General features: G+C 47.7%; 2 protein-coding genes across 11 annotated transcripts in view; one reads left to right on the top strand and one right to left on the bottom strand.

Annotated features, from left to right (window-relative positions):
• LOC116272891 (serine/threonine-protein kinase 36) overlaps positions 1-4,718 on the bottom strand; it is a 31,297-nt gene extending 26,579 nt beyond the window's left edge. For 2 of the 10 annotated variants that reach the window (XM_031661772.1, XM_031661781.1), the window contains exons 1-6: positions 4,475-4,661; positions 3,828-4,000; positions 2,978-3,118; positions 2,787-2,864; positions 1,276-1,406; positions 477-726 (exon numbers count right to left, since the gene is read on the bottom strand). In XM_031661772.1, the coding sequence (XP_031517632.1) occupies positions 477-726; positions 1,276-1,406; positions 2,787-2,864; positions 2,978-3,118; positions 3,828-3,911 (684 nt within the window). In that variant the 5' untranslated portion in view covers positions 3,912-4,000; positions 4,475-4,661. Of the gene's footprint in view, positions 1-476; positions 727-1,275; positions 1,407-2,786; positions 2,865-2,977; positions 3,119-3,827; positions 4,001-4,036; positions 4,113-4,322; positions 4,425-4,474; positions 4,662-4,703 lie in introns of those variants that run through there. The other 8 variants (XM_031661780.1, XM_031661776.1, XM_031661773.1 and 5 more) reach the window with 8 other exon arrangements.
• On the top strand, positions 4,684-12,184 carry LOC116272892 (E3 ubiquitin-protein ligase RNF25). The gene is made up of 10 exons (XM_031661783.1): positions 4,684-4,812; positions 7,741-7,815; positions 8,079-8,181; positions 8,274-8,341; positions 8,438-8,507; positions 9,768-9,839; positions 9,937-10,080; positions 10,811-10,903; positions 11,185-11,319; positions 11,523-12,184. The coding sequence occupies exons 1-10, from the start codon at positions 4,772-4,774 to the stop codon at positions 12,099-12,101; spliced, it is 1,380 nt and encodes a 459-aa protein (XP_031517643.1). The 5' UTR covers positions 4,684-4,771; the 3' UTR covers positions 12,102-12,184.
• Positions 12,185-12,603: the final 419 nt, after the last annotated feature.

Raw genomic sequence — 12,603 nt, 5'->3', positions numbered from 1 at the left:
AGAACGGCACGAACCTGGGAGGTGTAGAATGCAGTGAGCCGAGATCACGCCACTGCACTCCAGCCTGGGCGACAGAGCAAGACTCCGTCTCAAAAAAAAAAAAAAAAAAAAACTCTGTCTCAAAAAAAAAAACAGTGTGTAGCACCTTTCCCTTCTCTCTCTTCCTCCTGATCTGCCATGTAAGACATGCCTGTTTCCCCTTTGCTTTCCATCACGATAGTAAGTTTCCTGAGGCTTCCGCAGCCATCCTTCCTGTACAGGTTATGGAGCTGTGAGCCAACTAAACTTCTTTTCTTTATAAATTACCCAGTCTCAGGCAGTTCTGTATAGCAATGCGAGAACAGACTAACATAGCCATTAATTCAGTAACTGCAAAGTCCCGACTCAGCTCTGGAAAAGGATTTTGGAAAAAGGAACAGAGGTAGAGGGAGACAGATTTCTAATGTAAAAGCCATCTCCCTTTCAATATTCATTACCTTAAAGCAGGGACTGATGGTTGAGGGCCAGCGCACAGGGTCCTTGAGAATGAGGCTGACCAGCTGAAAGATGCTTGTAGCATAGAAGGGAGGAGTGCCTACTGCCAGTTCATACAGTATGCAGCCAACAGACCAGAGGTCAGCTGTGTGGTCGTATGGTCGCTCCTCCACCAGCTCTGGAGACATATAGAGTGGTGTGCCTTTGATGGACGTCAGCACCATTGTGTTGGTGCTCATAGCTCGGGCAAATCTGCGAAGATAACGGGATGGATATGGAAAGAGAAAAGATATTCTAAACCTGGTCACTACTACCTAACATAGAGATATTCCAAACCGGAGCAGCGGGAGCACCTTTGATTAGGTTCCAGAAGACCCAGCAGAAGTCCCAATCTCCAGCTCTGGTTCTAAAATGAGGCGCAAATAAATCAAGAGTACGGTCTAAGATTCCCTGTGGGGCCGGACGCAGTGGAGTAATCCTAGCACTTTGGGAGGCCGAGGTGGGCAGATCACCTGAGGTCAGGAGTTTGAGACCAGCCTCACCAACATGGAGAAACCCCGTCTCTACTAAAAACACAAAATTAGCCAGGCGTGGTGGCACACGCCTGTAATCCCAGCTACTCTGGAGGTTGAGGCAGTCGAATTGCTTGAACCCGGGAGGCAGAGGTTGCGGTGAGCGGAGATCATGCCATTGCACTCCAGCCTGGGTAACAAGAGTGAAACGCCTTCAAAAAAAATTAAAAAAAAAAAAAAAAAGATACCCTGTGGAACTGGAAGCATAGATGGATGCTAGAATCTTTACCCAAAGTCACAGAGCTTGATGCCACCACCCTTGGCAAGGAGGATGTTCTGAGGTTTCATATCTCGGTGTAGGATGCGGTGGGAATGCAGATAGTACAGGGCTGATACCAACTGAGCAGCAATGGCCTGAACCTAGAGGTTAAAGAGGCGAGAGAAAGAAAAAAAAGGTTAGAAGCAGCAGCTGGCTGACAAATCCAAAAACTTCTCCTAATATTACTGCTAATCTTTTCTTCCTTCCCTTTCTCGCAGAGCTTCACACTATTCCTTTCTTAGTTATTGTTCCCCTTGTTTAATCCCTCTTTCATTTGCTCATTCATTCATTCAAGAAAAATTTATTGAATCTCATTTACTATCTGCTTGACCATGGGCAAACTAAGGTGACAATCTATACACTGACACCATCTACCCTGGTGGATTATTGTAAGGATTGAGTTAAAGCATGCAAAATAATACTCAGAATGGTGCCTGGCACATAGTAAATATTCAATACACATTACCTGTTATTAAATAAAACAAAATGCCTTTTTTCAAGAAAAGTAGTCAGACAAACAATCAAGACAGATAAAACAAATATGGTGATTAGGCATGGTGGCTCACGCCTGTAATCCCAGCACTTTGGGAGGCTGAGGCGGGCAGATCGCCTGAGGCCAGGAGTTCGAGACCAGCCTGGCCAGCATGGTAAAACCCCATCTCTACTAAAAGTACAAAATTAGCTGGGCATGGTGGCACATGCTATAATCCCGGCTACTGGGGAGGCTAAGGCATGATAATTGCTTGAACCTAGGAGGCGGAGGTTGTTGTGAGCCAAGATCGTGCCACTGCACTCCAGCCTGGGCAACAAAGCAAGACTCCATCTCAAAAAATAAAATTCAATTAAAAATAAAATAATAAAAAAAAGATTACTTACAAATAGTGGTGAGTGCTTAGAAGGAAAGGGAATGCTGCAATAATGAATCCCAAGGGGGGCCTACTTGCTTGAGTACAGAGAAACCCCTAGAATAAATGTGGCTGGAGGATATGTGTAACAAAATCCCACTGCTAACCACTATGTCCTGGTGCCAAATCCTGACTCACCACAACCTTTATTCTTACTGCCCTCTTTCTGGTACCATTTCACTGGTCCTTCTTCCCTAAAGGTATCTAATAACAACAATGTTAATAGCAACTATTCAAACACATTACATGACTTATCACTCTTCACCATAGACTTATCAGGCAAACATGATTATTATCTTCATTTTACAAATGAGGAAACTAAGCACAAAGAAATTAAAGTAACTTGTCCAAGCAGACCCAGCTAGGAAGGTGCAGAGCCAAGCTTCCTACTCAGATATTTTGGCTCTAATGTTTATATAATTTACTCCCACACCACACTGCCTCTATATACCTAGACTCTTATATTCTTCTCAGAAGTCTGAGAAGAAATGGAGACTCTCAGTGTCCTTAGCTTGCTCTACCAGTTCCTAACCTGGAGAGAGGTTGGTGGTGGGAAGTTGAAGGCAGGAAGCATACCTGGTCTTCGGGAAGTTTTCCATCATCTTCTAGAATCTGAAAGAGCTCTCCCTCAGCATAGTCTGTCACCACCACCACCTACAGAGAGAAGGCAGTGGCACTGATGGCTCCAGATTCATGTATTCTGAGGTTGGGAAATTCCTGGAACCCTTGTGCTTGGGGAGACAGGGCCCAAAACTGTCAAAGCACACCTCTTTGTCAGTTTCAAAGCTGTCAAGCATATGCACAATGTTGGGATGCCGCAGACCCCGCATTATTTCAATCTCTCGTTGCAAATTCCTCAGCTCCTTCTCTGAGCGCCCCAATTTTGGGATGAACTTCAGGGCCACGACCTGTCAGTGGTAAGGTGAAAAGTTAATGCCTAATCACACTACTGAAAAGAGCCAGAATTTCAGACTTAATCTCAGAGCTCCAGAAGTCAGCCTTTAGAGTGTTTGAATAACTCTTATTATTTCTGTCAGTCTCCCGCTTCCATTTTCTCCATGGTACCCTGGCCTTATCCAGGCTTTCCCCACTCCTCATCTTTTTTGCATGGGCAAAACATCTCACCTTCTAGGAGAAGTGTTCTGATTTGACCAAAGCAGTCAAGATGAGATTTAGGGGAAAGGAAAGGAAAAAAAATTAAGAGGAAATAATAGAGTTCAAGTGGTTTACCTCTTACTACATGGTGTGCTAGAGACTAATAATAATAATATTTGTTGTTTACTAAGAGCCAGGCACTGTACTAACTGATTTAATGTGACAACATACTTAATCTCAAACGCCATCAATCAGTTGCTGTTCTTATCCCCATTCTAGAGATGAGGAAATTGAGACATAGAGAAGTTAAGTAATTTGTCCATAATTCTAGGGTTAGAAAGCGGTGGAGATGGAATTTATACCCAAATAATACAACTTCAGAGCTTATACTCCATAAGAAGTATGAGAGAGTCAATGCCTTAGGAATATAAACTGGTATACATACATCCCTTCTAGACCCATTTTCCACTGGAGTTGGGGGTACCAAATCCCACCCAAAAGGTATCCCTCTTTGTACAATACCTGAGCACTGTATTTTCTTCGACCCTTGTACACCCTCCCAAAAGAGCCTTCTCCAATCATCTCCAACACGTGGTACTTTTCCATGACAGAGGTTTCAGAATCTCTTAGAAGGAAAAAGGTAGAGACGGTGAAGAGCTATAGATCCAGGGACAATTCCACAACATCTGGGAGGCCTAGTTGGGGCATGGGAAAGGAAAAATGTTAGCCACCTTGCCTTTTCTCTTTTTCACAAAGACCAAGCCTCAAAAAACATGGGAGGGTAGAATGATGCAAAGATGATGCGATCTTGGAACAAACACAGCATCTCTTTGTAGTTCCTCTCCACTTTCAGCCTCCTGTCCCCAACCCGGCCCCATGCCCACCTGACACCTGGTCCCCCTTCTCCCTCACCCAGCTTGGCCCACTCGACCCTGCTCTCTTAACCTAGCATCGCCCACCCAACCCTGCTCCTCCGAGTCTCCCCCAAGTTCCTGCCACTCCCAGATTCCTCAGCACCTGCTCTCAGACCCCCTGGCCCATGCGCTTCGCAAGCCAGGGACCCTCTCTCATCCCCAGCCTAGGAGATCCAAGCTCCTCAGGCCCAGGGACGGATTCCCTGGCCTTTAGCCCCATATCTTCTGGCTGCCTGCATACGTTGCCTGACTTACAATTCTTCTCCACCCGCCCCTCTCGCCGGTCTCTTGTGGCTCCCTTTCTAACAATTTTACTCGCTAGAACTGGTGAGAAGTTCAGAGGACAAAGGCGCTCAGAGGTGTGGGAGGAACGGCGGACCACACATGGGCACTTCCTGGGACGCATCCGAACTGCCTCTGGGCCATCAGGCCCGGCTAAGGACCCGGAGTCTGCGGTTGCCTAGAAACGACGCTAGCTGCCCACCCCTCTTAGTTTTCCGCCTCCGACTTCCCTAAGGGCATTTCCGGTTCCGGCTGCGGGCCGGTGAAGACATGGCGGCGTCTGCGTCTGCAGCTGCAGGGGAGGAGGACTGGTAACTTCGGGGGCATGGGCTTTGGCTGACAGTCTGGATCTAGTCCAGAGGCCTAGCAGCTGTCGCAGACGGTCCGTACGGCGGGCGTGTGGGGTGGAGCGAAGGATGAGGGATGGCAGAGATGCTGACATCTCCTCTGGGAGATCTTCTAGACTGGGGAACGGGAGGGTGGAGGGGCGCTGATCTGAGTGAGAAGAGACCGGGTCTGCGCCCGCCAGACCAGTTCAGGCCTCGCCTTATCCGGTTCGATTCCCTTTCCTCCAGCTTCACGCTATCCCTTTGTATGCTCCTCAAATGAATTTTCTCAGGGGCTTTGGGGGATGCCTGCCCGTCAGACCTCCCCATCTCCCTTTCGCCTCTCAGAACTAGTGCCCTCCAGTTCGGTACCCCTTTCTCCTTGGATCAGCGTTTTTCCGCCGACGCTTTCCTCAACCTTCTCTCTCCCACACAGCACTAGTGAGGACTATTGTCTGAATAAAGCTTTACACCTCACATAAAGTCCCTCTAGTCCTTCTCTCAAGCATTCTTAACTAAAGACTAGAACATGGAAGGACTCTGGGATTTGGAAGTAGGATCAATGTGGGTTAACTCCGCATTTTATTAGCTGTGTGATGCTGACCAGGCCATCTAGCTTCTGTGAGTCAGTGTCCTCAGCTGTAAAAACAAAGTGGGTGTGGTATTTACCTCAGAATAGTTGAGAGGATCACGATGGATTTGTAATATACTTAAGTCTGTTTTTTTGTTTTGTTTTGTTTTGTTTTTTGAGACAGAGTCTCACTGTCGCCCACGCTGGAGTGCGGTGGTGCGATTATGGCTCACTGCAGCCTCAACCTCCCCAGGCTCAGGTGATCCTCCTGCCTCAGCCTTCCAAGTAGCTGAGGCTACAGGTGTGTGCCACCAAGCCCAGCTAATTTTGTATTTTTTGTAGAGACCGAGTTTTGCCATGTTGGCCAGGCCAGTCTTGAACCCCTGGGTTCAAGTGATCCTCCCACCTCAGCCTCCCAAGGTGCTGGAATTACAGGCGTGAGCCACCACACCCGGCCTCCTTTTCATTAATAACTGAGGTGCAGGCACCTGGGAAGATTAGATGAGCCCCAAAGAAGTAAAGTGATTTGCCAAAAGGTGGAAAATTGCGACTAGAAATCCACATCTATCTGATTCCACACCTTAGATTCTTTATACTAGGACATTCTTCAGTCCCCTCTCCCCCATTTTGTTGTCACCACCTTACCAGCATCCCATCCAGGACCCACATAACTAGGGTAGGCAAAGTATTGAAGGGCCACTTGCCTGAGGCTACACCTCAGTGTTACATTGGTTCAGGGAGCCCTGCTAGTACTGGCCTTTATTAAGACTATCTAGACTACTGGTTTTCAAAGTGTTCAGGGAAACTTTTTCTTTTCTTTTTTTAAGAGACGGAGTCTTACTTTGTCACCCAGGCTGGAGTACAGTGGCAAGATCATGGCTCATTACAGCCTCAACCTCCTGGGCTCCAGCGATTCTTCTGCCTCAGCCTCCCAAGTAGCTGGGACCACTGTGTCCAGCTAATTTTTTATTTTCTGTAGAGATAGTCTCGCTTTGTTGCCCAGGCTGGTCTCGAACTCCTGGCCTCAAGTGATCCTCCCACCTCAGCCTCCCAAAGTGCTGGGATAACTTATAGTTGACCTGTTCAGGGGAACTTTTAAGATTCAGGGGAGACACCTTGAGCCATGGAGAGAACAACAGTGAGTGCAGCAGCCTGTAGTGCTGTGAGACTCCCATCCCATGTCAGCCAAAACTACACTATTTTCTGTGAGGTGTAAAGCTTTGTATTTTATATTTTGAAGTTTCTGCCTAAGACTTAACAACAACTGACATAAGTCGTGCTGGAGCAGCCTTACTCTTAGAATGAAGAGAGAGCAGTATGAGAAAGGAAAGTATGCATTTTTCCATGTATCACCTGGTAGAGCTGTAGACACAAACTGATCACTCAGCTTCAATTTCAATACAACTACTGTTTCTATGCTTAAGCATGTGTGTCCTCTGATTTACATCGGAACATGGATGCTAACCTCAACAGGCTGATCTAGATCAACCAGACAGCCAGGGTCATAAATACATCCAGAGTACTCTACTACCTCCCTCCTTCCCTCTTCCTTCTAAGGGAAAAGGTTATATACAGACAGGAAGAAAAAGAGGATGTAGACTAGCTACTATAGCCCAGATACTATTAGGTACTTTATATAAACAAATCACCTTTTATCCTCATAGTAACCCTAGAGAGTAGGTGTTATCATCTATATGTGATAGACAGGATAACTTAAGCCTACAGAGAGGTCACTTCCCAGATCGCATAGCTTGTAAGTGATTGGTACCTGTTACTAACTCCGAGGCTGCTGGCTCTTCCATAACAACACAGCCTTTACACCACCCTAGACCTGTTGTGTTGAGGTTGCTATCTCCTTTAAGAAGGCTTAGGGTGACTGGTGTTAAAAGTGTATGTAGACAGTAGCCAAGGCACTGGGATCCACACTGGACATTGATGTAGGGAAAGGCTGGAGTAATATTGGTAACGTTAATGCTAGTAAATGGGTGCCATACCTCTAGACCAGAAAGTCAGCCACTAAGGGGAATGAAACTTAAACAGGGAGTCAGGAAACCCGACTCTGGGCCTAGTTCTACCTATGTTAAGCCTTGGTTAGTCATTTTATTTTTCTGGAATCCACTTCTTCATCTCTTGGCAGAAATAATGCTTAAAATTCTGATTTTTGTGCCTCCTATTTGGCCAGTTGAAAACTTAAGGTAACATTTTCCTTGTTTTTAAGGAGTTTAGCAGGAAAATGCATTCTGGTAGATTGCCATTTTTCTACAAAGCCCGCGTTTATTGGCCTTAGCAGACTTCCACAGGGAGAGTTGTAATGGTGAGTCAGTCTACTCCTGTCTCTCTAGGGTCCTTCCCTCTGAAGTTGAAGTGTTGGAGTCCATCTATCTGGATGAACTACAGGTGATTAAAGGAAATGGCAGGTATGTATTCAACCAGCGGTGGGCAGGAGTCCCCCTAGTAATGAGGAGAGGTTCTATGCCGAATCTGGGTCTTAAGACAGTGTAAGCCTTGATTCAGAGATAATATTTCTCTTGTGTAGACAAAAGCTATTCCTTTAATCCTACCCCAAAAGAAAGAGTCCAGTGTGTACTTTCTTTGCCCACTTTACTGTCTCAACCCCATCCTCCCCAGCCCCCAAGTCCTTACACAGTCACATCTGCGTTTCTACTTGATCCACCTGCAGAACTTCACCGTGGGAGATCTACATCACTTTGCATCCTGCCACTGCAGAGGACCAGGATTCACAGTATGTCTGCTTCACTCTGGTGCTTCAGGTCCCAGCAGAGGTGAAGCCCCTACTCTGTGGCAGCAAAGGGAGGAAGGGGAGAGTCCCTGGGGTGGATCACTTCAGCAGTAACTTGTTATTTGCCCCCACTAGTATCCCCATGAGGTGCCACAGATCTCTATCCGAAATCCCCGAGGACTTTCAGATGAACAGATCCACACGTAAGTTGAACCTGTCAAACAGGGAAAGCTCAGTTACAGCTTTGCCCAGTGACGGAAATGGGCAGGCCTAATATGTGGTTTGCCCTCTTCCTCCAGGATCTTACAAGCGCTGGGCCATGTGGCCAAGGCCGGGCTGGGCGCAGCGATGCTCTATGAACTCATTGAGGTAAGAGGTGCGCTAGTCTGGGATATGTTCTTTCCTTCGAGCTAGAGCAGTTTCTAGCTGTAAAAGGGAAACCATGGGCCTAGAATCTTAAATAGATCTGGAATCATTAAGTAAGACCTAAATTAACCCAGAGAAATGAGACTCTTCTATTTGAGAAACTTCCCGAAAGACACTGCTTAGTGAAACAACCCACATGAAGCAACACCTGGAGCTCCAATATACACGGAAAACTTCTGCTGTTTGAGATTAAAAATATAAAATTAAGTACAGTCTTATTTTCCTCTAGTTTATTTTTTATTTTTATTTTATTTATTTATTTATTTTTTGAGTCTTAGTCTGTCATCCAGGCTGGAGTGCAGTGGTGTGATCTCAGCTCACTGCAACCTCTGCCTCCCAGGTTCAAGTGATTCTCCTGCCTCAGCCTCCCAAATAGCTAGGATTACAGGCATGTACCACCACACCCAGCTAATTTTGTATTTTTAGTAGAGATGGGGTTTCTCCTTGTTGGCCAGGCTAGTCTTGAACTCCTGACTTCAGATAATCCACCTGCCTTGGCCACCCAAAGTGCTGGGATTATAGGCATGAGCCACCATGCCCAGCCTCTCCTAGTTTAAATTTTTAAGAAAAATGTTCAGAATAGAATGAAGGTGGGTGGCCGAGAGTCAAAGAGAGTGGGTTTGATAGGCCACTGTAGCAGTCCTAGGTCAGGCCTCCACAATGCAGCCTTGGACTTTGTGGAATTCCAGAGTACACTATTAGCTGTTCAAATAACAATTCAAATGCATAGTTCACAGCCCAACTCAATGCCTTATGAATTTTCTGTCCATTCGGGTTGTCCATGCTTTGACATGCTTTCTGAAAGCTGACTTAGAACAAACTCATTGCCCCATGGGGGAATGATACTGAAGGGGACTAATCAAGAAAGGCCTCCCAGAAGATGAGTTTTAATTGAACATTTTTTTCTCTCAAGGTGTATTATTTTCATCTCCAAGATATATTAAAAGTGACTTAATGAAAGGAAAAACAATTAGGTTGAATTTTGAAACCAGGAAGATCAAATTTTGGGGGAGGGGCAGAGACGTGGAGAAGGATTGATTCCCAGCAGAGGGAGCATCACCAAGACAGAAATGCATAAACACAAGGTAACAAACTGGCCTGGTAGGAGCCAAGTCCAGCCAGTCACTCCTAGGAGTAGTAGACAGGCCTTGCTCACCATTCTTCCCCCTAACCCCCTGTTTAATCAGTGTCTTCTCTCCTCAGAAAGGGAAGGAAATTCTCACAGATAACAACATCCCTCATGGCCAGTGTGTCATCTGCCTCTATGGTTTCCAGGTGGGTTTCTCTCTTGGGACCTGGCATTCTGCTTGGGACCAAGATGAGGGCTGTGAGAGAGCTCTGACTTAGTGCCCTACATCTGCCTTCCCTCTAGGAGAAGGAGGCCTTTACCAAAACACCCTGTTACCACTACTTCCACTGCCACTGCCTTGCTCGGTACATCCAGCACATGGAGCAAGAGCTGAAGGCACAAGGACAGGAGCAGGAACAGGAACGGCAGCATGCTGCAACCAAACAGGTAGACCTTACCAGACCTGCACGCTCATCTGACACCCTTAGGCACAGCCTTTCACAACCTTTCCATCCCTCCACTCCAGTGGCTCTTCACCTTTTTAGGGTCATAGAGAACCTTGAGATTAATGAACTCTTACCTCTGTCCAGAAAAAAGGGCATCCTTTTATTTTTTATTTTTTATTTTTTATGTATTTTTTTTTTGAGATGGGGTGTCACTCTGCCACCCAGGCTGGAGTGCAGTAGTGCAATCTCAGCTCACTGCAACCTCCACCTCCTGGGTTCAAGCCCTCGGCTCACTGCAATCTCTGCCTCCTGGGTTCAAGCAATCCTCCTGCGTCAGCCTCCTGAGTAGCTGGGATTATAGGCATGAGCCACCATGCCCAGCTAATTTTTATATTTTCAGTAGAGATGGGGTTTCACCATGTTGGCCAGGCTGGTCTCAAACTCATGACCTCAAGTGATCTGCCTGCCGTGGCCTCCCAAAGTGCTGGGGTTACAGGCGCGAGCCACCGTGCCTGGCCAGGGCATCCTTCTATACACTTACATATTGCATGCAGTTTCAGGGGGTTCCCAGATCTCTAGTTAGACAACCCGTGCTCTGTCCCAACTCACTGCTGAACTAGTGTCCCTGTGCCCTTTAGTCCCAGCCCTCTGCAGATTAGGTTGGCTGATGGGTCAGCACCAGGGGACATCCTGGGCTGTGACACAGGCATATGATTTTTCCTCTTTTTTAGAAGGAAGTCGGTGTGCAGTGTCCAGTGTGCAGAGAGCCCCTCGTTTATGATCTTGCCTCGCTGAAAGCAGCCCCTGAACCCCAACAGCCCATGGTAAGGGGTCTTTCTTCCAGTCTGAGCCAGGAGTAATGGCATTTTCTAAAGAGTAAGGAATGGCATCTTGTCTGTGTCAAATGGGATCTCTGAAATTGGGCTTGAACTGCCTAGGACCTCTCTGCAAAGCCACATCCCCCACTAGTGGGAGCCTAAGACTCTGGGAGCCCAGACCTGAGGGGCAAAACCAATGCAGATCTCCTGAGGCAGCCTCGGAGGAGTAGGGATTTGAGTCTGCCTTCTGCTGTTCATTATTTCCTCTCTGCCATTCTTCCTTCCAGGAGCTGTACCAGCCCAGTGCAGAGAGCTTGCGCCAGCAAGAAGAACGCAAGCGGCTCTACCAGAGGCAGCAGGAACGGGGGGGAATCATTGACCTTGAGGCTGAGCGAAACCGTTACTTCATCAGCCTTCAGCAGGTGAGGGAAGGGTTTCCCAGTCGTCCCGTAATGCCACCAGCCTTCCTACAAACCCCAATCGGCCATGGCCCCAGAGTGAGCTTTGTTCTAACCACGGAGATGATAGGCTGATCATGGTCAGCCCAGATAGTAGGAGAGGGGCCTGTAGTTCCCTGCCTCGAGGAGCTGCATCTCCCTCACTGCATCTTGTCACTTCTTTCTAGCCTCCTACCCCTGCGGAACCTGAGTCAGCTGTAGATGTCTCCAAAGGATCCCAACCACCCAGCACCCTTGCAGCAGAACTGTCCACCTTATCAGCTGTCCAGTCCACCTTGCCAACTCCTCTGCCTGTGGCAACCCAGTACATGTGTGAGAAGATTCCAGGGGCTGGGTCAAATCAGCAAAGGTTGGGCGAAACCCAGAAAGCTATGCTAGATCCCCCCAAGCCCAGTCGAGGTCCCTGGCGACAGCCCGAACGGAGGCACCCAAAGGGAGGGGAGTGCCACGCCCCTAAAGGTACCCGTGACACCCAGGAACTGCCATCTCCTGAGGGGCCCCTCAAGGAGCCCATGGACCTAAAGCCAGAACCCCATAGCCAAGGAGTTGAAGGTCCTCCACAAGAGAAGGGGCCTGGCAGCTGGCAGGGCCCCCCATCCCGCAGGACTCGGGACTGTGTTCGCTGGGAGCGCTCTAAAGGCCGGACACCGGGTTCTTCCTACCCCCGCCTGCCTCGGGGCCAGGGAGCATACCGGCCTGGTACTCGGAGGGAGCCCCTGGGCCTGGAATCTGAGGATGGTTCCTAGCAGGACATGTGGGGGACAGGGAATTGGGGATGGGAGGGGGGCAATAAAGGTATTTGGCCTTGTTTGGCTTTCTTTGCTCAGCAGCACCTAGCCTGTGAGGAATGGCTCTTTTTCTCAATTCCTAGTAAGATTGGGGTGTGGCAGAGCAGTCCCCAACTTCACTCTGAAGTCTATTCTCCAAAGAGCTGGGTAGAGGGTCTGACATCTCAGCAGCTAGTATAGTGGGTTTCAGGGAAAACTAGTGGGATGTCAGCATGTAAGCAGAGTCCTTAGGACCCACCATTAACAACCCATTGTGTACACATCCACGCCTGTCCATTATTTATATACATAGAATGCCTTTAGGTAGAGGAATTTAGTTTCCCGTTTTGTGTCTCATCTCTTTATTTTAGGCTGTGCCCCATCATTTGTGTGTCTGGTTGCCTGGCTGATCCCTATAAGCACCTGTGTGTTGGGGTCCGCGTGTTTCCTAAACAAAGGAATGAACACACAAGACAACACA

The sequence above is a fragment of the Papio anubis genome, unplaced genomic scaffold (assembly GCF_008728515.1).
Source record: "Papio anubis isolate 15944 unplaced genomic scaffold, Panubis1.0 scaffold247, whole genome shotgun sequence".
Taxonomy (NCBI): domain Eukaryota; kingdom Metazoa; phylum Chordata; class Mammalia; order Primates; family Cercopithecidae; genus Papio; species Papio anubis.
Note: the sequence above shows the minus strand (reverse complement) of the source record. Positions and strands in the feature narration are given on the sequence as shown.